The sequence below is a fragment of the Aethalodelphis obliquidens genome, unplaced genomic scaffold (assembly GCF_003676395.1).
Source record: "Aethalodelphis obliquidens isolate GAN/ISIS:26980383/991018 unplaced genomic scaffold, ASM367639v1 scaffold2, whole genome shotgun sequence".
Taxonomy (NCBI): Eukaryota; Metazoa; Chordata; class Mammalia; order Artiodactyla; family Delphinidae; genus Aethalodelphis; species Aethalodelphis obliquidens.
Window position 1 is genome coordinate 71392081 of NW_020837946.1, and position 27910 is coordinate 71419990.

The following is a 27910-nucleotide window of genomic DNA, read 5'->3' on the forward strand; positions in this document are numbered from 1 at the left end:
ATTTTTTTTTAAAAAAAGAGCACTCTAAAAAAATAATTGAGGTATGATTGACATACAACATTATATTAGTTTCAGAAGTACAACATGACTTTTCTTAAAATTAAAAGTATATTTTTTACTAAAAAATACTCTCAGTTTCGAAAAACACAGAAAAGTATTAACATAAAACTTTCAAATATCCAAAATTCTATTATTTGCTTTTTAAATTTATTTTATGTTGCAGTTTATTTAGTGAAACGAAAGTGTTCATAAATGAAACAGCAAGTTAGTGTGATGAACCTCCCCCTCTAAAAGGTGTAAATGAGGGGAGTGGGCATGGAGTGAAATACTTTTGTGATATCAGCTAAGAAAGAACCAAAAAAACCCATTGGATTAAGCAATAAGAACACTGGTGACCTTGGCAATAATAGTTTCAGTGGAATGGTTTGGACTAAAGATGAAGAAATAGAAACATGGAGTTTAGATAGGTTTTCTTTCTTTCTTGTAAAGGAAAAGAAAAATAGATTGGGAAGTGTTCAGGAAGGAAATGTGAGCTTGAAGATGACTTTCTTAATAATGAAAATAAAGATATAGCGGCAGGGAATATGATTCAGAAATTCTTTGAGAAATGAGAAGAAACAGGTTCCAGACCCATGTTAGACTGATTGACATTAACTAGGAGGAGGAGTACTTCTGTAATTAGAGGGAATTGGAAAATCTGTGGATGTATACACCAGTGAGATTGCAGCTTTGGTGGAAAGAAATTTCAGAGAGTTCAGATTCCAAATATCAGAAATTCTTCAACCAGAAATGGCTTTTTGCTGTTTTTTAATAAAACAAAGTTTTAATTTCCAATCTTTTTTCTATGTAGCATGTATATATGTATATGTCAATATATACATATATATTTTACAAAATAGCAATGTTATATGTAGTTTTGCATTCTGCTTTTTACACTTTATTTTCTTTTTGGATTATATTATGAGCATTTTCTCATGTCATTAAATATTTTTAAACAGCATATCATAATTGATTCAACTATCTAAGTTTGGGACATTTAAATTGCTTTTGGTTAGTATATGTTACAATATATAATGGAATAATATTACATCAAACATCCCTAAGCCTTTTTGCATATTCTAATTTATTTCCTTATGATACATTCCTGGAGATTGAATTGCTGTGTCAAAGCATATGAATATTTTACATATACGCAGCGGTATTCTGGTATTCTGGTAACTGTTAGCAACTGGCTTGTATGTCTGGTGGAGGGAGCCCTGATTTGTAGTGTGTGTTGTTTCCTTTGGTGTAATACTCCAAACATGGTCTATTTCAATCCAACAACTTAATACCACTGAACAGATATGAGATGTGCAGTCATACAACCATTATATAGTATTTACACCAAACTGGTAAAGTAGACGTAAATGATGTCAACAGCATAGGCAATAATAAAATGTAATAAAATAAATGAGGTAATTAGGGAGTGATCAGTTTTAAGTGTTTATTACCTTATTTTTAATATAATTTATTGAATGGTAAGTTTATGTAATTTAACTTTTAATAATGACTATGTTTAACAACTGGGTCACAAAATTCCTGAAAATTTAACAGTTGGCTCTTGTGAGCTATTATGAGTAAGCTCCAGCACACCACCTCTAGGTTATCTTTTTTTTTTCCTTTTTTTATCCTCCTCTTCCTTTCCTCTTCTCCTTCCTTCTTCCCTTTTCTGATGTTTATGGTGGAATTTTTCTTCCAAGATTGCTGTTTTCAATATAGGAAGAAATATAAATACTTAGAAGACAAATGTTTTACTCTTTTTGTTTATGGCTTCGAGGTTAATCTTGCTTTACTCTTGAATTTTATTATAGATGGACTCTATTCAAGTGAAAGAAGTGAGGTGTGGATTCCCAGCTTTTTTTCCCCAAAACTCTTATTGTTTCTAATAATGTTTTACTTGATTCTCTAGGATTTTCTAGATATATAATTATATTATGCAAATAAAGATAACTTTGCTGCCTTTGATCCTAGTACTTATAACTTTATTTTTCTGTGTAAAGAATAAAGTTGGTCAGTACCTACAAAGCAGTGTTAACATTGAGCATCCTTATTTTTTCCTGATTTTGGAAATGCTTCAAATACTGTATCATCGTCTATTAGCTTCTTTAATGATGGCATTTCCCTCACTAGTTTTGGCGCTTTTTTGGCGGCTTTCGGTTTGTTATATGTGTTTTTGAAAATCACATTAAGCAAGTATCCATTTATTTCTATTTTATTAAGACGTAAAAAATTCAGAAAGGAAGTTTAATTTTATGTAAATGCATGAGAAGCTTGGTAATTCTTGATGACCTTCTCCATTTACCTTAGTGTTGTTTAAGTTGGTTGGTTGGTTTTTGTTTTCTATTTTGTGCTAGAGGTTTAGATATTGATGGCCTTTGATATTTGGGGTAAGCAACAAGGTGACCTGAGCAACAGAAAATAAAATTCAGATATGTTTTCCCCTGGAACTTTTTCTCTGAATCTCTTGAGATCTGTGCTGTGGGTGTACCTGTGATCCTATGTTTGAGGGTCAGCCTTTGATTTTAGCAGTTCTACTGCTTCATCCTGGCCGACCTGTGAATGGGGCCGTGGGAGGGGGCAGCAGGAAGAGGAGAATGGCCACTCTAATACTGTGGTTTATGAGTTTTTTATGGTGAGTCAGTGCTTACTTATGTCTGCCTAGTCAGACTTGATCATTACCTGCAAAAAAATGGCTCCTTTTCAACCCTAATGACTGGTTGAGGAAAATGAAAACAATGAGGCCAAAACGTAGCCCATGATGTTTTTCTGCTGGGTGAACATGGGTCCCAAGTTCTGTGATTCCCACTTCTCCTATAGGCCTTTCGTGTCCCTAAACTTTAATTCTGCAAGTTACGACTTAGGGTATTTCAGAATATTCTCACTTATTTCCTAAAATCTACACCTTGTATTCTTGGGGCATATATGTATAAAATAAAAATCTTTTTATAATGTTGGTATTTTCCCTGGCTTCTTGAATAATGGCATTTCCCTCACTAATTTTGGTCCTTTTTGGTGGATTTTTGGCAGTGATTATGTGAATGGATGCTATCTTATTCAGATTTTAAAGCTCGTTTCACATATCCAAAAAATTCTCCTCAGAAAAGGTATACCATTTTAAACTACTGCTGCTGGACTTTGAGAATTTTTTTCATTGTATTCTTAATGGGAATAATTTCATTTTAATTTGTATATCCTTCATTGTTACCGATAATCATAGGTTCCTAAATATATTGAGGTATGGTATTTATGTTTGAATTGTTTAGGAGTGGTTTTGGCAAGAGTTTTGGAGTGATGTGATAGCAGTAATCCCCAAACAGCTGGTCTCATTGTAAGGTATGGCTGGTTATTTTCACAGGTGCAAAAAGAGTTAACCATGTAGGCCTCCTTGAGTTGGCTTTTGCAAACCTAGAGCCTATACACTACTGTACAACTATTAAGGCTACAACATTAACTTGACTAACTTTCCATAGGGAATCTCAGCTAGGACATTTAAAAGCTACTGTTATTTGCTTTCCTCAGGCTAGGAAAGCAAGCCCAGGACACTACCAGATTTCACCTACAGAAGTATCCTTAAATATCCCTCAAGTGATCTTCCTTATCACATGTAAGGCTGAGCCTTATAAGCCAGGGACCAGGCCAGGTTTCCTGCAGGGGCTCTCTAGGCATTGGATCCTTAAGTAAAGCCAACCTTAGTTTCTTACAAATACCTGTTTAAATGAGCATTGTTCTCAAATGTGATACTCTAGGTAACAAAACTTGGGTTGCTTAATAGATTTGTCCAATTATATCCTAATAAAAAGGAGGACAGATTCTTAACTGTATCTGTGCAGATATCTCTACTGCCATGAAAGGGTGACTCACTAAAGAGTTTCTGAATTCTAAGGGTTAGAAAGAGTCAGATAATATTTTTAAAGCTTCATTTTCGTTTACAAAAGCAGAGTTTACTAAAGTGTTGTGGTTATAGATAGCTTAAGAAGAAAGAAAACAGAACACTAAAACATTGTCAACAATATTCCAGTCAAATAAACTTTCTATAGTCAGTTCATTCAGTACTATGTGTGTAGTTTTTGTTGTTGTTTCTCTGGAGCTTGGGTTAGCTGTCTGTTGTTATGAACGTTTCTGCTTCTAGAGTAAAAAGAGTCCTGGAAATTTTTACTTAGTCCAAAGATGGTCTGAAAGTTGTTCGAGAGATGTCACCAAAAAGCCTTACCGATATTTTATTCTTTGAAGTGTTAATAGTTACAACTACCTGGCACAATTCTTTCCACAAACTCTGAAAGTTTTTTGTTGAAGACACAAACTCTCGCTTATAGCTTATAGGCAGAGCTTTCAAGAAAACATCAAAGTAAAACAAAAGCTCTCTGTGGAAAACAGAGACTTAATGGCTGTGGTTAATTTGTTACTCTAATTCATAATATGAAAATGGAAGAGAGTAAAATTCTCTATTGGGGTATGGTATGTAAATATGTCATAAAAGTTTTGATCAGCATTTCCCCTGAGGGTAAAAATATAATGGACAGTGAGGGCATTGACACATCTCCAGGGACTTCTCACACCACAAAATTTCTGAAATATTTACATTAATAACATGTTACCTAAACAGACTTAACCTAGGAAAGGATAGGTGTCTTTTTTGATTTGACAATTTTTCCCATGTGACTCTTAGAATAGTAACATATAAAACAAACCTAATTCTTTCTAACACCTCTGTTTTTATAAGGTGAAGCAACAAGTCTTTTTGGCTTTCTTGAGGCACTCTGGGAAATCTCAAAGATAGGTTAGTATAAAATATTGTAAAAAGTTTTATATGGTCTATATTTAGGATATGATTAGGAAAATGCAAAATTGAGAGTTGTTAGAAGATTCAGGGCTTGATAAAAATAGAATCGTGGGTACCTGAGAAATAATATTTGGTTATCTATTTAATCAAAGTAACATTAAAAATAAACATAGAAGATAATATGTTTGCTGATTCATAAGTGAGGAAGAACCTTAATTACTTTTTTTTTCTTTAGATAATCAAGGAATAAAAAAGTGAGCATAAAGCACAGAAAATTATTCTGGTAGGACACAGCATTTCTACTCTTTGCGCACACTGCACAGAAGGTATGGAATAGCCTTTCATATTGAAGATAAAGGTATTAATCAGTACCTCAAGGAAGCAAGCCCATCAACATTGAATGAAATTTGCTAAAATTTAAAATGTTTCATAGCTTCTTTTCAGAATTGGCTGTTATAAATCAAGGCAAACAAAATTCACTTTCCAAGTTAGGTCCTTCTTTATTTTCTTTCATGTTCTGGAATAAACAGACACTTCACTAAGATCCCCTTAGAGGTTAGTGGTTCTCTCTAAGGGGATCTGCGAGGTCAAAACAATATTTGTAACAATACTAAGATGTTATTTGTATTATTGTGCAATACATTAATCATTGCTATTTTCAAATGTATCAGTAAATAAGTATTTAAAATAATACCTCGGTTTTAATTTCCAGTATGGTAAACATCAATAGCTATAATCCATATAAAATAAAAGCTCTTTGGAGTCCTCAATAATTTCTAAGAGTGGAACGGGGTCTGGAGACCAAAAAAAGCCCAAGAATCCCTTCTTTGGGATGAAACACTTTTTTTTTTTGGACAAATAAATGCACATACTCAGTTGTACTTCTCTGTCGCTGTTGCTCCTAAGGTAGCCTCAACTGCTCATATTGATTGTACCTTTTAGCTAAACTAATTTCTGTTTCACAGAGAAAAGTTAGAGGTGGGTAATTGAGAACTGTCTGCCACACACCAGCATTTTAGCAGACTAGCAGAGCTCTTGATCACACACAAGACAACTTTTTATAGCCATATAAATGCCTTTAAACCTTAAAGAGGCAAAAATCAACACTTTCATTAACATGACCCAGAACTATAGCCTGTCAATATTAAAATAAGAAGCAAAAGTATATAAACTTAAAACTATGCTTAGTAATTAATGTTTCAGTATTTTATCTTACTTAGATTTTTTCCTAGGACTCTAATAATCATCATTTAGTTAACTCAATTTAATATCAGTCCAAGGCTTTAGGTTACCTAAAGATTTTGAAATTACCTTCAAGCTGCCATGCTACAAAATAGTTACTGTTGAAGAAAAATTTTGCTAGAATATTGATCCTATTTATTAGAACATAGAAAATTTTCAAAATTATAAACACTGTATGGGATTAATTTTAGCTTATTGGGTTAAAGACATAACTTTTATTTAAACAAAATTTATTAATCTGTTTACCAAAGATTTTCCTTAATTATGCAAACTTGGGTTCTTAAAAGGTCCTGACTTTGTTTTTATTATTTTTAAAATTTGTTTTGTAATGCACATTTAAAATATTAGAAGTTCAGTTTTTTTATTCTCTGAGAAATTTGGTTTAAAGACAATGAAAGGCCTGGAAATGGATAGTGGTGGTACTGCACTATATGAATGTACTTAATACCACTGAAATGTGCATTTAAAAATTATTACAGTGGTAAATGGTATGTTATATATATTTTACCACCAAAAAAAAAAGACAACGAAAGGCGCAGATAACTAGGTAAGATGTCCTAGATAGGATATCAGCAATCTTTCTTTGCCTTTGGTAAGCCTTCCACCATTTTTCCTCTTAGGAACGTTATTACAAGAGAGGTGAGATTTGGATGTTCAGAGCTAAAGGTATAATTCAGATTGTCTATAGATAAAGATGAGATGCAAAAATTTGGCCAACATTTGAATATTCACTGTGGAGAACAGTCGTAGATAGGGTTGAAATATAGCTTTTGGACATACTCTTTGTTTTCTGATGTTTACAGGTTAGGATATCATATGTTTTATAAATGAACATTAAAAAAATTATTTCATTTGTCACAAGGAGATGGGGGCTTACAATTTTTCTGTTTCCCTTAGCAGTAGGGCAAGCCCATTTGGTAGGAGTTTTGGCCAAACTACATTATATTTTAGTGCTTTACTTTGTGATATATTTGTCAAGTATTTGCTAAAGTCAAGGAACTCTTAGAGTTGGGATGGGAGAAAATAAAAGGATGAATAAGATACTTTATTGATTATCTAATTCTGTTTAGCAAAAAATTTCTAGATTTAGCAGCTTAAAACAACAAATATTTATTTCAGTTTCTGGGGGTCAGGAATCTGGGATTAATTTAAGTGGTTTTAGCTCGGGTTTTCTCACGAGGTGGCTGTCAAGTCTGTAGGGACGGCAGTCATCTCAAGTCTCAGCTGTGGCTGGCGGATCTGCTGCCAAGCTCACAGGTTACTGGCCGACCTCAGTTCCTTGTTGGCTTTGGCAGGAGGCCTCAGTTCTTTGTCACATGGTCATTTCCATAGTGCTGCTTCTGACATGGCAGGTTGCTGCCCCCAGAGTGAGTGATGAGAGACAAGAGACAGAGACTCTTTGCAGTGACAGTGTTTTGAGAGAGGAAGAAGAAAAGTTTGAACATAAAGCAATTTGGAAAAGAATAAACAGTTTAAAAATTCTAATAAGGTCATGATTTTGAATACTCACAAACTTAAGATGATCCCAGAAATACTTAGAAAATATACTGAAGAAATTTCCATTCTAAACACATTGTATATATTTCACTGGTGTAAGGTAGGTGTGTGTGTGTGTGTGTGTGTGTGTGTGTGTGTGTGTGTGTGTGTGTACAGGAAAGGTTCATATCCGTACTAACAGAAGGTTTATTTTCATTCTTAAAGATAGCTGCTTTGCTTGACTTAAAAAGTCATATTAGGATCACTATTTCAAAGAAAAATCTTAAAATCAAGTTCTATTTAGGATCACAAAATATGGTATCATATTTAAAAGCCTTAAATCTAGTACTGTGAATTTTGTTCTAGAAAGTGAATCAGGACACTTGGTGATTCTAGGTTTTTGTTTTGTTTTTGTGGCCACCCATGGTGGGAGTGGAATCAAATTTTTAGAAAAGTTAAAAGTAAAATGTAAATAATTCTCAATTAAAACAAGGGAAAAATACTGGACTGGTAGGCTCCTCCTTTTGAGTCTTTAAGATTGTATGAAATATGATTCCCTTCTTCCTTTTTACATTTTAGATTTTCTTAAAATGAAATTACTGTATATGCCATTCAATACTTGACTCTCACTATTTAACTGTTAAAGTATTTGCTTCTGCTTCCTGATTCTACCTTTGTTACCATAGAAACAGAAGCAGACTAGGGAACTTTTAAGATGGCCAGTAACTGAAATTAATGTGCATTCTAACTCATCACCTGTAGTTGTTGTGTCCCATTCCTACTCTTGTTTTAATAGAAATAAGCAGGCGACATAAGGCCTGTTGACTAGGAGGCCTTAAAAAAAGTAGAAAGGACTAACCGATAGACAGACACCTTTATTCATCACCTGTGTGTGCTCCCCCAACCCCGTGAGGCCCCCAGGACGATAGTCAGCCCTGCTTCAGCGGTACCTGGCCCCTCAAACCTGCCCGCCCTGTGCAGGTGTTCGGCACCAGCCCCTAGGAACATATGCTGAGGCCGTGGAGCGTGTGAAGAAGGCCAAGGTGAGGCTGCTGTCCACCTGGGCAGACGCTGACCAGCGTAGTGCTCGTGTGCAGGGGCTCGGGGTGGAGGGGGCACAGGGCTGGGTCCATGCTGAGCCCCGAGAGGCCCTCACACCCCCACCCACCCACAGGCTCCCACAGGGAGGGAAAAAAAACCCGGCAACTTAACTCCTTTGCTTCAGACTTCTTCACTTGCCTAGAAAGCTACACTATGATGAAAGCTTTTCTAATAGCTTGGGAAAGAGATTTTCATTCTTGTGAAACGGTTAGATCACTTTCCATTTCCATATTATTATACATTAAAATGTTTATAATGTGCTTTTCATTTGTAGGTATTAAAATAATACATGTTTTTCTAGGGGATGAGTTTTGATATTATTTTGATGTTAGCCTCCTGTGGTCAAAATTTTTTTTACATGTTATTTAAGTGAACCTTGAAAAATAAATACAGATCTTAAACTCTGTAAGAAGGTATTAAAATATTATTAAATTTAACCAGACTGTTATTTGTTTGTCATGTCAAGAAATAAATGTTTTAAAATAGTTAAATTTTAGGAAGTTCCCTGGCGGTCCAGTGGTTAGGACTCAGTGCTTTCACTTCCAGGGTCAGCTTCGATCCCTGGTCGGGGAACTAGGATCCTGCCAGCCACATGGCGTGGCCAAAAAAAAAAAAAGTTATATTTTAAAATGTAAAATGTCGTGTTTTAAGGCTAGTTAGCAGCTTTTAAAACGTGCTTCTTTGCATTTTTTGTTTTCCTCTTGAAATGTAGATAAATCTGATAATGTCCATATTGGGAATAGGAATTATTAGAGATTGCTAGAAGTTTGCTTCCTTCATTTTTTTCCCCGTTTTTTTGCAATTAAGAAATAGCATACCTTTTGGAATTTTTTGCTTTAGAAACCTAAATTAAAGTTTCCTTCCTCTGGTTGTTGCCTTTAAAAATTTTAATTCTTATATTGAATCTATCTTATAGATTTATTTTTTGTTTAGTTTTGGAGAACTTTTACTTGGTTTTCCTTTGAGTGGTTGATTAACAAAACAATAGTCCCTAGGTTGGGCATTGTTTCCAGGACCCCTGTGGATACCAAAGTCTGTGGATGCTCATGACCCTTATATAAAATTGCATAGTATTTGCATATAACCTAGGCACATCCTCCTGTATGTATGTGTATATATATATATATATTTTTTTTTTGACTTTAAAATAACACCTATTTTATTTTTGAGTTGGGGCACAGAATACCAAAACTGGTTGATTTCCTTCCCCATGATTCTCCTACTAGCCATTAAGATAAGCCCAAGCCAAATGTATCACTTTTAAAAAATATACTGAGTTAGGACATCTCTGCATATTGTGTCCTTTCTTGGGAGTTAACTGATGTTTATGAATCCCGGGAAGGCTAGTTCTGGGATGGATTGTGGAAGGTTTCCAGTGACAGCATCAAACATCTCCCCTATCAGTGTGAAGATTGTGATGTATCATTATGGGATGATCTCCAGCCAGTTATCTCGACTCTCTGGGTCTCGGTGTTCTCACTGGTTAAAATCGGATGCCTGTATACTTTAAATCATCTCTAGATTACTTATAATACCTAATACTATGTAAATGCTATGTAAATAGTTGTAAATACAACATAACGGCTATGTAAACAGTTTCTGGATTTGGGGCAAATTCAAGTTTTGCTTTTTGGAACTCTCTGGAATTTTTTTTCCAACGATTTTTTGATCCTCGGTTGGTTGAATCTGTGAATGTGGAACCTGCAGATATGGAACCTGCAGATATGAAACCTGTGGATACTGAGGGTCAACTGTAATTGCTTCTTGCTGGGTGACCTTTGTTAGGGTATTGTCTTTAAATCTGGTTCATTCTTAATTCTTCTTAGACTACATGATTTTTAGCCTCCAGTCTTCTATATTAATGGTCTTGTTCTGAACTATTTTTGATTGTGCTTCCCTATCAGTTAAAATTTTTTGGAGCATAGATCACCAATATATGTACATTTTTAATGAACTACATAAATCTAATAATATTCTAATATAGTATGTAGGATATATGATGTACTAATGAATATAAATGAAAATAAAATGAGATAAAGATGATATAAATAGGATCCTAAAATATTTTGCTAATGATGAAGACTTTATATTATTAACCAGTTTCTCAAAGTGCATTGAACATGTAGGGGGGTAGTTGTTAACAATAGTAGATATCTATATTTCAAATGATGTATTGTTAAACTCATAGTTATTTTTAGCTGAGGTCATCCTTGTTTTTTCCTCATAATGTGGCTGATAACTTGGAGTAGAAGCATCAGCTTTGGCATTTTCATGTTGTCTCTTGTGACTTTATTACTAGTATTATATTCTGTCTTAGTCCGTTTAGCCTGATGTAACAGAATACCATAGACTGGGTGGCTTGTAAACCACAGAAATTTATTTCTCACAGTTCTGGAGGCTGTGAGATCAAGATCAGGGCGCTGGCAGATTCCAAGTCCGGTGACAGCCTGCTTCCTGGTTCCATAGACCATGGCCATCTTGTTTTGCTGTGTCCTCATGTGGTTGGGGGAGCAAGGGAGCTCTTTGGGGCCTCTTTTTATATCGGCACTAATCTCATTCATAAGGGCTCTGTCCTCATGTCCTAATGTTAGCTAGCAAGGGGTCACTGCCTGATTCACATAGTAGCCAGTACTATGGTACAGGCTTTTGAGAAAAGAAGAAGCTTTATTGTGATGTGAGCTGGCAAGGCTCAAATCTGTCTCTAAGATCTAGGGTTCGGTCAAGCTTTTATGAGTTAGCTGGTAGGGTTGGTATGTGGATCTTCCACTTGGAGAGCTTTGGAACCTGGCCATTTATGGTAAAGGGGCTTCAACATCACATCTTCCTGGACGATGGACCCTTTGCTTCTGAATGGGTTCTGGTGTTCTCGTTCCGGTCATGTCCCGGTCCTTTGGTTCCATGGAGCGGGGGGATAAACTTTGGTTCCAGGTGTATTTGAGGTCAAAATTTTCTCCTCTGCACATGCTTCAGCTGCATGATTGGTGGTTTTGTTCTGTAGTCTCTTAAAAAACAACTCAGTTATCCTTCTAGAAACAGGATAGGGTCAGTTTGGGCTGGTTACACTAATTATCTCCCAGAGACCCTCCCTCTTAATACCATCACATTGGGGTTAGGATTTCAATATAAATTTGGAGGGGGTGGTGACACAAACACTCAGACCATAGCATATTTAATGCATTACTTTTTTTTTTTTTTTTTTTTTTTGGGTCGCGGGGCTCTCACTGTTGTGGCCTCTCCCGTTGCGGAGCACAGGCTCTGGACGCGCAGGCTCAGCGGCCATGGCTCACGGGCCCATGCTCCGCGGCATGTGGGATCTTCCCGGACCGGGCCACGAACCCGCGTCCCCTGCATCGGCAGGCGGACTCTCAACCACTGCGCCACCAGGGAAGCCCAATTATATATTTTTAAGTATATTTTTAACATGAAAAAGGGAGAAAAGTCACTATATCCCACCTGAATGGCTAAAAGGAAAGAGCTAAACAGTATCAAATGTTGGCAAGGATGTGGAACAACCAGGACTTTAATACATTCCTGGTGGGAATTATTATTTCCACAGTCATTTTGGAAGGAAAATAGCTTGGCAGTATAATCAGAAGCTGAACATATGCATATATTCAATTCCATTCCTATGTATATGCCGAACAGAAGTTTATGTATATTTTTACCAGCAGATCTGTATATAAATGTTCATAATAGCACTATTTTTAATAGCCCAAAACTGATAATAGCTTAAATCAATAACAGAATAAGTTGTAGTATCATCACACAATGGAATACTGTATTGGCAGTGAAAATAAATGGACGATCGCCAGGAAAGTCATGCACAAACCTCATAAATATAATGTTAAGGGAAAGAAACCAGAGTCAAAGAGTACATACTATGTGATTCCAGTATGTAAAGTTGAAAAAGCAAACAACATTCATCTATGGTGTTGGAAGCTAGGGTAGTGGTTACCCTTGAGTGACTGCAGGGGGGCACTTCCAGAGTTGCAGTGATGTTCTGATTCTTCGCCAGGTGCTAGTTTCGTGGGGTTGCTTATCTTGTGAAATGTCATCAAGTGGTATGCTTACGATGGCACACTAGCTAATACTTGCGATTCTGATTGCAAGCTAATACCTGGGCAGGGAACGGCTAAGTCTAGATGAGAGTGCTTGCGGTTCTGATTGCTAGCTAATACTTCTGTCCACTGAATAGCCCGAGGGGACATGAGTCCTGTTCTTGCTATGTTTACAGACCTTCAGGGGAAATAAGCGTTTATAAAAAGAATAGGGGGATAGTGAAGGAGAGCTTCCCAGACCATAGTCTGACTTTGAGCCATGGCCCTGGGGGGCAAGCCAGAAAGGAGTGGAGGCCAGATGCAGCACTGCTGTTGGCGCTGAGCATGTGTGTGAGGTGGGGCTGCCCTTGTCTGGACACTGGGTCTCAGACTGTGGCACAGCTGACATCACAGAATCCACTGTGAGGCTATGGCTGGGCTTCAGGAACTAGAAATTCCGACAAGACACCATGCATTCTCAGATTGTTTGGTTTTTTATTTAAATTGCAGTAAGGAAGCTGAAATGGGCTCTCCAGGGGTATTTCCCTGAGCCCTGGTCCCCTTTGCAGCTCCCAGCTCTAGGTACTATTGATGGGCTTCAACGGTCTCAGATGTCACACCTCCAGTGATCTCCAGCCCCTGGCCACTCTCTGCTGTCTCTACGATGGCTTCCATTCGGGTCCCTTCCACTGGCTTCGCCATGATGCTCACATATTTATCGCATGAGGAGGCCACTGTCTTTGTAGTAAGGCTGGCTCTGACATTCCTGAAGAAAGAGCTGATCCTGCTGAGTCTCTCGGTGGTGGGACCTGAACTCGCTGTAGATAAGCTCCTGCCCGATTTGTGCGAGATCCTGGACTCGTTGGTGATGGGAGCACGGCTGATGTCTTTGTGAGCAGTGCCCTGCTCGCTGCCCCCCGGGCTGCCATGGCCTTTGTCCTTTTGGTCATCTCTAGTGGCTCTGCGGCCGCCTGAGCACGGGCCAGCTGCTTTCTGGATGGTCTTGTTCCCTGCTGCCTTGTGGTGGCTTTCCACTGAACTGCAGAGCGAGGGGCTCGTAAGAGCTCTGTCCTCTCCCCAGTGCTCCCTTCTCTCCTTTCTTCCCTTGCGGGCCTGGGACACCCTCTGTGAGCTGCCATCCTGTTCACTCACTTTGCCTTCCTGTGGCAAGGTTGAGATGAGGGTCCCGTCGTCCTCCTCGTTGGCTCTTCCTTCAGCAGTCTTGCCGGTAGGTTCTGCTCCGACCACAGTCACGCCGGCCTCTGGGGAGAGACTGGTGGACGTGCTGGAAGCATACCCTGAATAGTTCGCGGCACCTGCCAAGCATACCCTGAATTTTTCGCAGCACCGTTTTCCTGCTCCTCAGGGATGTTCTGGCAGTGCCCCCAGTGGCTATGTTGGTTTTGCTTCCTCCTGGACCGTTGCTGGCTGTGGCTGCTGTGGCCATGCTCTGCTCTTCAGGGGCAGGAGACTTGATCACTGCCACGCTCAAAGCACCCCCTGCGGTGCCTCCTGCCACCCCTGCTGTCTCCACCTTTGTCGTTGCCCACGACGCTGACGCTTTGTCAAGCACTGTAGGTTTTGCTTTTGCAGTGGCCACATCGGGCATGGTGTCGGGCTTGTGGGAGTCCAGTTGGATCCCCTCCCCCCCAGCAAAAGCGGCAGACGTGGCCCCGGACAGCTCAGAGCACGTGTGGAGGCTGCAGATGCTCACCTGGTCCTGATCCCACTTTCCTTGGAAATCCTCCACTGCTGGGCTCCTGCCGTCCTCCTCCTCCTCGAACACAGGCAGGCCGATCATGTCCCAGGCTGGAACGGCATAGGTGCGGCTGTAACTCTCCACTGGTGGTCGCAGGAGGTAAATCAGCTCTTCCCAAGAGGTGAAGAGGTCTTCCTGTGCGTCCGGAGGGGCACACAGCTGCAGGTACCAGGAGCGGCCAGTGGCAAACTTCACGCGCAGCTGTTGTTTCTCGCGATTGTGAGTGGAGATGCTCACGAACGTCAAGGGAAGGAGCCTGGTGAGCTCTAAGGTCTTTGCAGGCTCGTGGCTCTTGCCCTTGGCGGCCTGGCTGTGCTCAGCGTGCTCTTCATAGTCGGTGGCCCATCGGGCCAGCAGCATGGTGTCTGGGAGTGGGAGGACGGGGCTGCTGGATGTGATGCCCACGGTCACCATGCAGACACAGTTGTGCACGTCAATCAGGTCTCCCCTCTTCGTGATCTGGATAAAGTCGCTCTCGAATATCGGTGCGTACTTGAAGATGTCATATTCGCCATTGCGCAGTTGCTGCTGCAGCTTCCCCATGGTGGTGTTGAACAGGCCCACCCCGGTGCTGCTCTGGGCCGTGTGATACGGGAGCAGAGAGTCCCCACTCATGGCTGCCTTTGATCACAACAGGCAGCGCGGTTAAGGTGGGCCCCTGGCTCTTCCCTCCCTCGGCCTCACTGGCAGAAGAGCGAGCTGCGGTGCTCGTAAGTCACACACAGGCGGCCCTACGGCAGGTCTTCCAAGCCCGCCCCACAGGCCCCCAGCTTTGCCTCAGGGTCTCCCAGAGGCAGGGGTGTGGGTAGGGGCACAGATGATCACAGCGGGGACGCTGTAGGGCGCCTGGACCCCAGGCTGAATCTCTTCAAGTGTGTAGAGAGGGTATGGTAGGCTCCCCCTCTGCCTCCCCTCACTTCTGCTTCTGGGTTTTTATCTCCCCAAGAGGGTGTGGTGAACTTCAGTCCTAGTGAGAGAAGTAACCACTTTCTCAGCCTAACCCCCTGGCACAGCCTATTTATCCTCTGGGCCCTTTGTGACCTATCACTGTCGCATAGCCCTTTGCCTCATTGTGACCTATCACTGTCACATAGCCCTTTGCCTCATCCCCCAGCTGCCCCCTCAGGGCAGGGCCCCCATCCTCTCCCAAAGGAGGGGGAGGACATGTCCTCCTGCGGAGGACAGGCCTGTCCTGCCAGGGACTCAGGTGCGTACCGAAATAAAAATGTCTTCAACTGGGAAAGTTTTGTCTGGGTCCTTTTTCTTTTCCTCCCCCAAATTCAGCTACTGGATGAAATCTGTAGGAATGTAAGATGATGGGATAAATTTGAACCATTTAAGCTCATGGTTTAATTGTATCGAATAACGTAGAGTTGGCAGTTGCGATCCTTAGTCTGTCCTTTCATAAAATCTCAGTAAACGTTGACGACGGTGATTTTTAATAATCACATTAAAAATTGCTTCTCCTAGGCACCATGCTGCATTCTTCACATATGGTGGTGAGAATGCACTGAGTTTGGTACTGTTAACTACTGTTCCCAGTTTATATGTGAAGAAATTGAGGTTGTATCTCCTGTTTAAATTCCCAGAGCTAATGGTAGCAGAGGCACTATTTGAATGTAGGTCTACCTGATTCTAAAGCCTTTGTTCTGAACCACTACAGTACTTAGCCTCACAAAGAAAGCTTGGCCCAGCCAAATGTTTTCAAACTGGACTGATTTAACTACCTTTAAGAGGACCTATTTGGTGCATTATTAGAAGTTGTGTAATTAATTTTATGTGTGTATATATGTTATGGAGAGAACCCAAGACAGCAGTTGGGCTGACGTGGGGATTAAATTATCCAGGGGATCACTCAGATCCTCCTTTCCTTTATGCTTGTGCAAACAGCCTGTGTGTGGAAACCTAGTTATTCTTATGACATGTCCTCCCCCAGTGAAATGGGGGGTGAGTAGCCTGAGATGTAAGCTTTGATTCCAAGAGCCTGCCAGATGCCGTCCTGTAGTAACCTCCCTACCAGGCAGAAGTGGTTTGGAAGCCTTGACACCTGTGGGGAGCATGTACCATTAGACATCCCGCCTCATTGCCACTCCCACAGAGCTAGTCACAGAACAAGTGATTTCTAAATTGTGACTTGAAAGTTCTGAGAAAGGCCCTTGCTGCCAACTCTCTTATCTCCAGTTTGATGTTATGCTTGAAATCCCACCATAGAGATTCATTCCTTGAGGATAAAGGCTATCTTTCTGTTAAAATACACACACCTGTCCCTCAACAGATGCCTGGATAAGCAAAATATGGTCTCTCCATACAGTGGAATATTGTTTGGCCATAAAAAGGAATGAAGTACTGATATATGTCACAACATGGGTGAACTTTGAAAACATTATACTCAGTGAAAGAAGCCACATATTGTATGATTCTATTTATAGGAAATAGCCAGAAGAGGCAAATCCATAGAGACAGATATTAGATTAGTGGTTGCCTAGGGCTGGAGAGAGCAGAGAATGGGGAGTACAGGATTTCCTTTTGTGGTGATGAAAAATTCTGGAACTACATAGTGGTGATGGTTACACAGTATTGTGAATGCACTGAATGCCACTGAATTGTACACTCTAAAATTACAGTGGTGAATTTTATCACAATCACACACACACACACTCCTGCTCATTTAATAGATGGGTTAAGAGCAGTTATCTTTTCATTGTTCCCTGTCTCAGGGGAAATCATTCAATCTTTCACCATAAAGTATGTTGTTAGCTGTAGTTTTATTTCAGAATTGCCCTCTGTGAAGTTTAAGAAGTTCAATTCTATTCTTAGTTTTCTGGGAATTTTTATCGTGAAGGATTATTGATTTTTTTTCAAATGCTTTTTCTGCATCTATTGAGCTGATTACTTGATTTTTTTTTTTTTTTTTTTGGCGGTACGCGGGCCTCTCACTGTTGTGGCCTCTCCGGTTGTGGAGCACAGGCTCCGGACGCGCAGGCTCAGCGGCCACGGCTCACGGGCCCAGCCGCTCCGCGGCATGTGGGATCTTGCCAGACCAGGGCACGAACCCGCGTCCCCTGCATCGGCAGGCGGACTGTCAACCACTGCGCCACCAGGGAAGCCCTAGCAAATTTTTCTTACTTTTCGTTACTAAAATTTTTTTTTGAAGGTCTAGTTGGCTTCATTAGGCAATTCATGAATCAGCCAGCATCCCATTAGCAACTAGAAGGGCACTCCAAGGGGTTGTACAAAATGGAAGGGTGGGGCAAGGGAGCTATTAGCAAAAGAAAAGAAAGAATTACTTTTAGACCAGGACATCTTTTTGAAGTCAAGGGAAGGCAGGGATTTTTTAGGTGCAGATTGCTTCTTTTTCCTCTGGGGGCAGGGGGCAGGGTTGGGGCGGGGTGCAGGTTGGATGGAGAGGGCCCATGTGACAGATTACCTCATTGCTGCCAACCAGAAAATTCTAAACTGGTTGATTAAGATTACATTTCTGGGGAAGAGCATAACTGCAATTGTCAGGTATTAAGTCTAGGTTTGGTAAAATTATGGGCTTTTGCACAAGTGATGCCATTTTGGGCCAGTGGTTTCCTCTTTAACAATTCCCTCCCCTTTGATCAGACTCTCAGCTTAACAGAGAGATGTGATTAAAAATTAATGTATTAGTGTCACTCTCAGCTACTGATCCTTGGCGTGGCATGAAGTTTTTGCTTAATCTCTATGACATCTATGGGTCACAGTTCCAGGTTCATGAATTTTAAGTTGGTCATTCTTTTGGTTACTTTTCTGACATTCCAGTCTTAGGGATATCATTTGCTTGGCAGTTGGCTGCTGCAAAATGCATTTAAAATTTTTGAGAGAATACAGTGCCAGGGAGATTATTTTGATTTAACTATGAGCAGGATAATTCCCAGTGTTTGGAGTGCACTTCAGAGCCCTGGTCTGCAGGACTCAAACCAATCAAAGACCCCCTTGAAGGGGGGTCTTGGAGTCACCCTTTTAAGCCAAGTGGCTTGCTCAATGGTCTTACGTAACTGAGTTTTAACTTTCCCAGAAATGTCAATCCAGATACAACGGGGGGTGGTGGCCCTAGCACCTTCTTGCTTAGCTAGAAGATAATCAATGGCTATTATATTTTCAAGAACAACTTTGGCTAGAGAGTGTTAGGATCTTTGCTGGGCAGCTAATGCTTTAGCAGCAGCGGATTCTGCAGTACGTTCAAGAGTTAAGGAGAGGCTTCTGATTATATTCTCATTCATATTTACTCCTAACCAGGGAAATACAGCCCTGCCAAAGGAAGCGAACCCTGTATCATGAAAATCCTCCTGGTAGGTTTTTTTTTTTTTTAGAACAGTGAGTGGCGCAGTTAAATAACCTAAGAGGCATTGCCCAGCTGTGCACTGGTCATCTAAGCATTCATAAGCCCAAGGATAATGATAATCACAGACAAAGATAAATCCTATCAGGGCACAATTGTCCATTCAAGCCAGGAGTTAAGTTCGATTTTCTTCTAGCCTGAAATAAAGAGTTATTCTAAATCCAAAGATTACTTCCCTTAGCAATGGCCTGGGAGATACAAATGAGGGTATTATCTTTCCAGGCCAATGTCAGAATAAAGGAAAGAAAGAAAAAAAGAAAGGGTTTCATGTTTAGCTAGAGTAGGGAGTCTTGATCCGGCATCTTGGGCAGAAGCAGTCTACATCGATATCAGCTACTTCTTTTCCTCATCAGTTTGATTTGTAGGTCTCCATTGTTTATACAGGACCAGGTATCAGGTGGGGCCTTTTTCAGCTGTGAGATGTGTACCCAAGGCTCAATACTTTCTAGTTTTGCAGCAGTGTCAGTGGTTAGGAGCAGTTGGTAAGTGGGGCTCCAGGGTTGACTTTATTCTTGGTGATTTCCAATCAGAAGTGTGGGAGAAAATGGGAAACATTAGTTTGGTGAGTCTAGCCAGATATTTGAGGAAACTAGAAGAATTCGGATCTAGTCCAGTTTACAGGTATATAACAAAAGCTCAAAGGCAGTTAACAGGACTAGAATCTAATGTCTACAAAGGTGCAAACATAATTTTTCTCTCTACAATTACCCCACTTTTCCCCAAAGATAATCATAGTGAAACAAATTTGTTTATATTAAACTTGGCCTGATTTATTTATAAGTACAGCAAGAATACTGATTGACCATATAATTTCTTTTTAAAAACTGCTTTGCCTGGGACCTTGTAAGCAGGGTTCCAGGTTGATTTTTCCAAGCAGTTCATTGAAGCTGTCTGGTCATATCTGAGTCTGTGCACATCTCTCTCAAATGTGACATTCCATTCAAAGCCTTAGTAATATAGCCCATGTATCCCCCCAAATTGGACTCTGTATGATTTCATCCTATATTTAAATAAATTGTTTAGTCTTTCTTTTGCTTATGTATATCTCTTTAAGGTAGAGAGGCTAAATATTAAATCTATACTTCATATACAAAGAAATGATTTTATATTAAATTTTTTATTTTACACGTATTTTAATTTTTAGTTTTAAAGGTACACAGCAACATTCTCTATGGAGTAGATTTATTTGCAAATAAAGTTGAACAAGGTCACAAAGTTGAAATAAGCAGGAGTTATCAAGGGAGAATTATTCACCTAGGGGGCACTTTCAAGCATGTTGGATGTATTGATTCCATAGTGACTAAAGGGCAGCTGTTGACACTGAGAGTGCAAGGCCAGCAGTATTAACCACCTGCAAGGTTTGGAACAGCCTCACTCCAATGAAGAATTGTCCCATCCAAGATGATAGTAGTAACTGTGAAACACAGGGCTAAAGTTGTATTTTAGAGTTATCATTTGTTAGGAAGACTCACAATTAATTCATAGATTATTTTTTCTATATTATAGATTAAAATTAAAGCTCATTTACATATGTTGATATAATGGCAAAGTATGACCATAAAAGGTATTTTCCTTGCATTGGCAAATTGTTTTTGCTCATAAAATTCATTGTAGCACTGAGCAACTACTATTGGTAATTCATTTGGCCAGGTGCTGAGACTATAGAGATAAATAACAGTTACTTTTCTCCCTGTTCACAGGCTAGTAGGAGGGAAGAGTCATATAAATAATTACAATAAAGTATGATAAGTACATCAGAAGAATTAGATTTAATGTAAAGAGGTAGCTCTGAGAAAGGTAGCTCAGAGGGGTAAGGTTTTAGGGAGAAAGTCATCATATTGTTAAACTCTCTGAGGGAAAGGACTGCCTGCATCTTTTCATCTAAAAGTTACATATTTACAACACATGTCACTGGACCTTAAACTTGGTAGTGTAATCATAGTCAATAAATATTAGTGATTAAACAAGTTGATATCTTAGCAAATTTTTTTTTTTTGGGGGGGGGCATGCCATCTTAGCAAAGTTTTGAAGAACTAATTGAAGTATGGCCAGGTAGGCAAAGTGGGAAGGGACAGGCAGGCTTAAGGAACTCGGACATTGTAGGAAGTGTTAGCAAATAACGGTAGAAGATGAGGCTTAGATTAGATAAGCAGTGAAGAAGCTTGCAGGTGATGGGACATCATTAAAGTTATAGGTTTGTTTTTGTTTTTGTTTTTAAATATTTATTTATTTATTTGGTTGTACCAGGTCTTAGTTGCGGCGGCGGGCTCCTTAGTTGTGACATGCGAACTCTTATTTGCAGCATGCATGTGGGATCTAGCTCCCTGACCGGGGATCGAACCCAGGCCCCCTGCATTGGGAGTGCAGAATCCCATCCACTGCGCCACCAGGGAGGTCCCAAGTTATGGGGTTTTAAAATTAAGTATTTAGAAAGGGGGAGAGATATGATTAGATTTAATTAGATTTAGATTTCAGAAAGGTATCTCTCTTAGCACTGTGGAAGATGTAGAGGGAGAAGAGAGAGACGTTATCATTTCTTAGTTGTGAACTTAACACATGTAAGACCTTGTAGGATCAAAATGTTACCTGAAAATCAAGTTTTCATACTTTAATTTACATTATTTAGTCTTAGAGTTTATATTATTCTAGTCTATATTTTGTATTGAATAATTTTAATTTTTCAATGCATTTTTAGTTATCCTTTATAACTGAGTAAGTTTTTTAATGTTCAAAATAACTAATTCATTTATACTAGTGGTGTTTGGATATAGACAGGGAGAATAATTAGTGATCTTGCTTAATATTTTTTAAGTAAGGAAGTTTTAAGCCTGAAGTTAATAAACTGATTCAGCTGAAGATTAGTTAACATTTTTAAGGCAGCTTGATAAAAAGCTTAGGAGTAATTCGCAAGAAAAATTCTGAGTTTTATGTAGAATTAGGTGATTTGATTACTTCTACTCAGCAGACTTGAATATAGCCTAGCACCTTCCACACAAAAACCCAAACAAACAAAACTATTTGGGTCACAAAATGAAAATATATTTTCCAGGGTCAAGTGATAACTTTTTGTCTTGAGATCCTCTCAAATCCTTTTTTGCTATGCCGAATGTAACTTCTAATCATAATATAATTACCACAGACTCTAGATCGTCAATAAGTTAACGATTAAATAGCGATCTTTTTTTTTTCTTCTTTTTTTGCGGTACGCGGGCCTCTCACTGTTGTGGTCTCTCCCGTTGCGGAGCACAGGCTCCGGACGCGCAGGCTCAGCGGCCATGGCTCACAGGCCCAGCCACTCCACGGCATGTGGGATCTTCCTGGACCGGGGCACGAACCCGTGTCCCCTGCATCGGCAGGCGGACTCTCAACCACTGCGCCACCAGGGAAGCCCGCGATCTTTTTTTTAATGTGATTTTTAATGTTAAGGCTGGAGCTGTGAAATAATTATATTATTGTAAAAACAATAATCCATATCTTTACCACACATAAAATGACTTATTAATACATTTAAATTCTAAATATTAACTCTGCCTTACTCATACTTAAAATAAGAAATTTCTTAATGAGCATTGTAAAGGTGACTTTTGCTAAAATATGGAATAAGTAGGCCTGTAAAGAAAAAAGCCATTTATTTAGGTCAATAATGTTAAAAAGATTATTTTTAAGTAAGCATTCAGGCAGCAAGCAGGTCACTGCTACAAGCCTTCTCATAAGAGAGAGAACTGGAAAACTTGAAAGCTGTCTGGCTGGCGCCATTTGACATAGGGACAAAGTCCTAGTCATTTAATGAGAGCATCACCATATTATGGCCATAAAGCTAATACATAGGAAATATCTGGTTGATTTGTTAGGTGATTCTGAGTATCAGAAAAAAGGCAACTATTTAAGGAAGAAGGGAAAGTATCTTAACTGTTTTATTTAGAATATTTAAATGTGGATACTTAAATTTTAAAAAATGGCTTCTGTTATTTGTAGAATTTACAGGAACGAAAACTTCTCCAGTGCATTTGGAGCTGATAGCTATTCATTTAATCCTTTTAGTTCAAAATGGGAAATCATAAAAAAGGACATACACATTTAGATGTAAGCATTTAATAAATTGAAACTTTCACATTCATTTGCAATTTTTTTATGTGTTTGCGAGGGCCAAGCCATACTTTTTCTTTGAGGATGGATTCCCTAATTGGAAATTATTGTTGTCTTTCTTGAACACACATTGTTGTTTTTCTTGAACAAACTCCCCGAATAGAAGTTTCATATCAGAGTCTTTAAATTGGTGCCAGAACTTAGCCACTTACTAAAATTTCTGGGTGCAGATCCCAGTACATTTTTTATCATGTTTCCTGCCAGTATTTTATACTTGTTTTACCTACATATAATTTACCTACATCTAATTTAACAACAAGTCTTTTTAAAAACCCACTTTTATCAAGTTTTTCAGAAGCATTGAATTTTCAGGGAAATACCTTTTCTTTTTGCACTGGTTGTTTTATATTGTAATTAACTGAATTATATGAATACAGTATCAGATATTACTAACCTTAATAGGTTTGAGAACAAACAAAATTTCTTAGGCATGCAAATAATGGAAACAAAAATATGATGGCCTACTGGAAAGAGAAATAAATAATTGCCATTAGGATTTTTGCCTTTGCAAAACTTCTTCGTTCCATGGGCCTGGTATTACCCACACTCATCATCACATCAAATCATCTTTGAAAGGTATCTCAAAGAGATCTGCCCTGAGGTAGTTCCAGGAGGTCAGCCCTGGTATACTCACCCTCCTGCTCCCCCATACCCCTGAGGTTTTTATTACATAGACATAACACCTTCTGTTTTCCTATAGTGTCTTCATATTACTCACTTATCTTCCTCTTGCATCATAGTTTTTCCCTTTCTTGGATTATTACCATCAACATGCTAGGAAAAAAAAATCCTCTCGACATTTTCATTCCCCTCATTATTGTCCTAATTCTCTATATTTGCTACTTATAATGCTCTCCTACCATTCCTTCTTGATCTGGCTTCAGTCATGCTTTTGCTTCATATCAACTTCACTGAAACTGTTCTTGCCAGTGTCTCTGGTGACCTCTGTAACTTCAGTCAGTTCTCAGTTCTCATCTTTCATGAAAAAACTTGTAGCATTTGACACATTTTACCACTCTATCCTCCTTGAAACATGCTTTTTACTTTTCATTCCAGAATTTCAGTTTGTTTCTTCTCCTAGTTTTCTATTCTCCCTTTTTTGCTTGTTTCTCTTCATCTCGCCATCCATGCTCCATGCTCAACTTGCACAACTTCTGTTCTTTCGCTGTCATCACTTTATTGTGAAATAATTCACTCACCTGGATTTAGATAGCATCTAAATGCTAATGACTCCCAAATTTGTTTATTTCTTTTTTTAAAAGGGGAATTTAAAAAATTGAGATATAATTGACACATAATGTTATTTTGGCTTGAGGTGTACAGCATAATGATTCAACATTTGTGTATATTGTGAAATGATCACTACAGTGAGTCTGGTTAACATCCATCACCACATATAGTTACAAAATTTTTTTCTTGTAATGAGAACTTTATTCCCTTAGCAACTTTCAAATATACAATATTAACTATCGTCATCATACTGTACATTACATCCCATGACATTATTTTATATTCAATTCCCTTCACCCATTTCACGCACCACCCCCATCCATTGCCTCTGGCAACCACCAGTCTGTTCTCTGTGTCTATGAGTTTGGTTGTCCTTATTGTGTTTTTTTTTTTTTTAGATTCCACGTATAAGTGAGATCATATGGTATTTATCTTTCTCTGCCTTATTTTAGTTAGCATAATGCCCTCAAGGTCCATACAGTTATCACAGATGGCAGGATTTCCTTTTTTATTGCTGAATAATATTCCACCATATATATACATATATATATGTGTGTGTGTGTGTATGTATGTATCACATTTTCTTTATTTGTTTCTTTATACATTGATAGACACTTGGACACTTAGGTTGTTTCCATGTCTTGGCTGTTGTAAATATTGCTGCAGTGAACATCAGGGTGCATGTATCTTGTCCAGTTAGTGTTTTCATTTTCTTTGGATAAATACCCAGAAGTGGAATTGTTGGATCATATGGTAGTTCTGATTTTAAATTTTTGAGGACCCTCTGTACTATTTTCCATAGTGACTGAACCAATTTACATTACCACTAACAATGCACAGGGATTCCCTTTTCTCCACATTCTTGCCAACACTTTATTATTGTGTGTCTTTTTGATGGTAGCTATTCTAACAGGTGTGAGGTTGATGTATCACTGTTTTGATTTGCAGTTTTCTGATGATTAGTGATTTTGAGCACCTAATCATGTATCTGTTGTCTGTATGTCTTCTTTGGAAAAATGTCTATTCAGATCTTCTGCCCATTTTTTATTCAGATTGTTTGTTCTTTTGCTTTTGAGTTTTATGAATTCTTTATATGTTTTGATATTAACCCCGTATCAGATATGTGATGTACAAATATTTTCTCCCATTCAGTATTAATTGCCTTTTCATTTTTTTGGTGGTTTTCTTTCCTGCATAGAAGCTTTTTAGTTTGATTTAGTCCTACTTGTTTATTTTTGTTTTTGTTGCCTTTTCTTTTTGTGTCAAAACCAAAAAGTTATTGCTAAGACCCATGTCAAGGAACTTACTGATTATCTTTTCTTTTAGGGGTTTTATGGTTTCAGGTCTTACATTCAAGCCTTTAATCCATTTTGAGCTAGTTTTTGTGTATGATGTAAGGTGGTAGCCCAGTTTCATTCTTTTGCATAATGCTGTCCAGTTTTACCAGCACCATTTATTTAAGATGCTATACTTCCCTGGAGAGTGGTCAAGATGGCGGAGTAGAAGGACCCTAAGCTCACCTCCTCTCACGAGCACACCAAAATCACAACAATCTGCAAAACAGCCATCATTGAAAAAGACTGATAGCTACCAGAAAAGATCCTCAGATCCTCTACAGATAAAGACATAAAGACAGAACCACAGCTAGACTGGTCAGAGGGGTGGACTTGTGATATAATCAAATCCCATACCCACCCCAGGTGGGCAACCCACAAACTGGAGAATAATTATATTACAGAGGTTCTCCCACAGAGTGAGAGTTCCAAGTCCCATGTCAGGCTTCCCAGCCTGGCAGTCCGGCACTGGGAAGAGGAGCCCCCAGAGCATTTGGCTTTGAAGGCCAGTGGGGCTTGACTGCAGGAGCTCCTCACTCTTAAAGGCCACACACAAAATGTCATGCACACTGGGACCAAGGGCAAAAGCAGTAATTTGATAGGAGCCTGGGCCAGACCTACCTGCTCGTCTTAGAGCATCTTCTGGGAAGCTGGGAGGCGGCAGTAGTCAGACTGTAGTCCTGGGCACATAGACAGTGGTGGCGAATATACAGGGGAGTATTCATCTGCATGAGCTCTCCTAGAGGCTGACATTTTGGCGCCAAGACCAGGCCCCACCCAGCAGCCTGTAGGCTCCAGTGCTGGTAGGCCTCAGGCCAAAGAACAAACTGGGCAGGGGCACAGCCCTACCCATAAACAGACAAGCTGCCTAAAGACTTTCTGAGCCCATAGCTGCCTCTAGACACACCCCTTGACATGGCCCTGCCCACCAGAGGACCAAGACCCAGCTCCACCCACCAGGCGACAGGCACAGTCCCCTCCTACCAGTAAGCCTGCACAAGCCTCTAGACCAGCCTCACCCACCAGAGGGCAGACACCAGAAGCAAGAAAACTACAGTACCACAGCCTGCAGACACAGGCCAGACACCACCCTGGGACCAGCTGGCCTCTGGCCCTTGGGTGATCAGAGAGGAGTGCACTGCTGGGATGCATAGGACATCTCCTACAGAGGGCCACTTCTCCAAGGTCAAGAAATGTAACCAACCCACCACACACGTAAAAATACAAATAGGAATTTAGACAGAATGAGGTGACAGAGGAATATTTTCAGAAGAAGGAACAAAGTGAAATGACAGAAGAAGAATTAAGTGATGTGGAGATAGGCAATCTACCCAAGAAAGAATTTAGAGTAATGATCATAAAGATGATCAAAGAACTAGGGAGGAGAATGAATGCACAGAGTGAGAAATTAGAAATTTTCAACAAATAATTAGAAAATATAAAGAACATCAGGAAACGTACACAAGCCACTTAGATAGCCTCATCCACCAGAAGGCAGACAGCAGAAGCAAGAAGAACTACAGTCCTGCAGCCTGTGGAACAAAAACCACATTCACAGAAAGATAGACAAGATGAAAAGGCAGAGGGCTATGTACCAGATGAAGGCACAAGATAAAACCCCAGAAAAACAACTAAATGAAGTGGAGATAGGCAACCTTCCATAAAAAGAATTCAGAATAATGATAGTGAAGATGATCCAAGACCTCGGAAAAAGAATGGAGGCAAAGATCGAGAAGATGCAGGAAATGTTTATCGAAGACCTAGAAGAATTAAAGAACAAACAAACAGAGATGAACAATACAATAACTGAAATGAAAACTACACTAGAAGGAATCAATAGCAGAATAACTGAGGCAGAAGAACGGATAAGTGACCTATAAGACAGAATGGTGGAATTCACTGCTGTGGAACAGACTAAAGAAAAAAGAATGAAAAGAAATGAGGACAGCCTAAGAGACCTCTGGGACAACATAACATAAGATGCAACATTTGCATTATAGGGGTCCTAGAAGGAGAAGAGGGAGAGAAAGGACCAGAGAAAATATTTGAAGATATTATAGTCGAAAACTTCCCTAACATGGTAAAGGAAATAGCCACCCAAGTCCAGGAAGCGCCACGAGTCCGATACAGGATAAACCCAAAGAGAAACATGCCGAGACACATAGTAATCAAATTGGGAAAAATTAAAGACAGAGAAAAATTATTGAAAGCAGCAAGGGAAAAACGACAAATAACATACAAGGGAACTCCCATAAGGTTAACAGCTGATTTCTCAGCAGAAACTCTACAAGCCAGAAGGGAGTGGCATGATATACATAAAGTGGTGAAAGGGAAGAACCTACAACCAAGATTGCTCTACCCGACAAGGATCTCATTCAGATTCAAAGGAGAAATCAAAAGCTT

The 27910-nt window shown here is 39.4% G+C and overlaps 2 protein-coding genes across 19 annotated transcripts in view; one reads left to right on the forward strand and one right to left on the reverse strand.

Moving 5' to 3' along the window:
- Nucleotides 1-27910, forward strand: part of BAZ2B (bromodomain adjacent to zinc finger domain 2B) — a 378273-nt gene that overhangs the window by 102783 nt on the left and 247580 nt on the right. The gene's annotated exons all lie outside the window — the stretch shown is intronic.
- Nucleotides 13261-15358, reverse strand: LOC113605181 (protein FAM71A-like). Its single transcript, XM_027078283.1, has 2 exons — nucleotides 14005-15358; nucleotides 13261-13973 (listed from the first exon to the last, which is right to left on the reverse strand). Exons 1-2 carry the CDS (start codon nucleotides 15047-15049, stop codon nucleotides 13261-13263), a joined length of 1758 nt encoding a protein of 585 aa, XP_026934084.1. The 5' UTR covers nucleotides 15050-15358.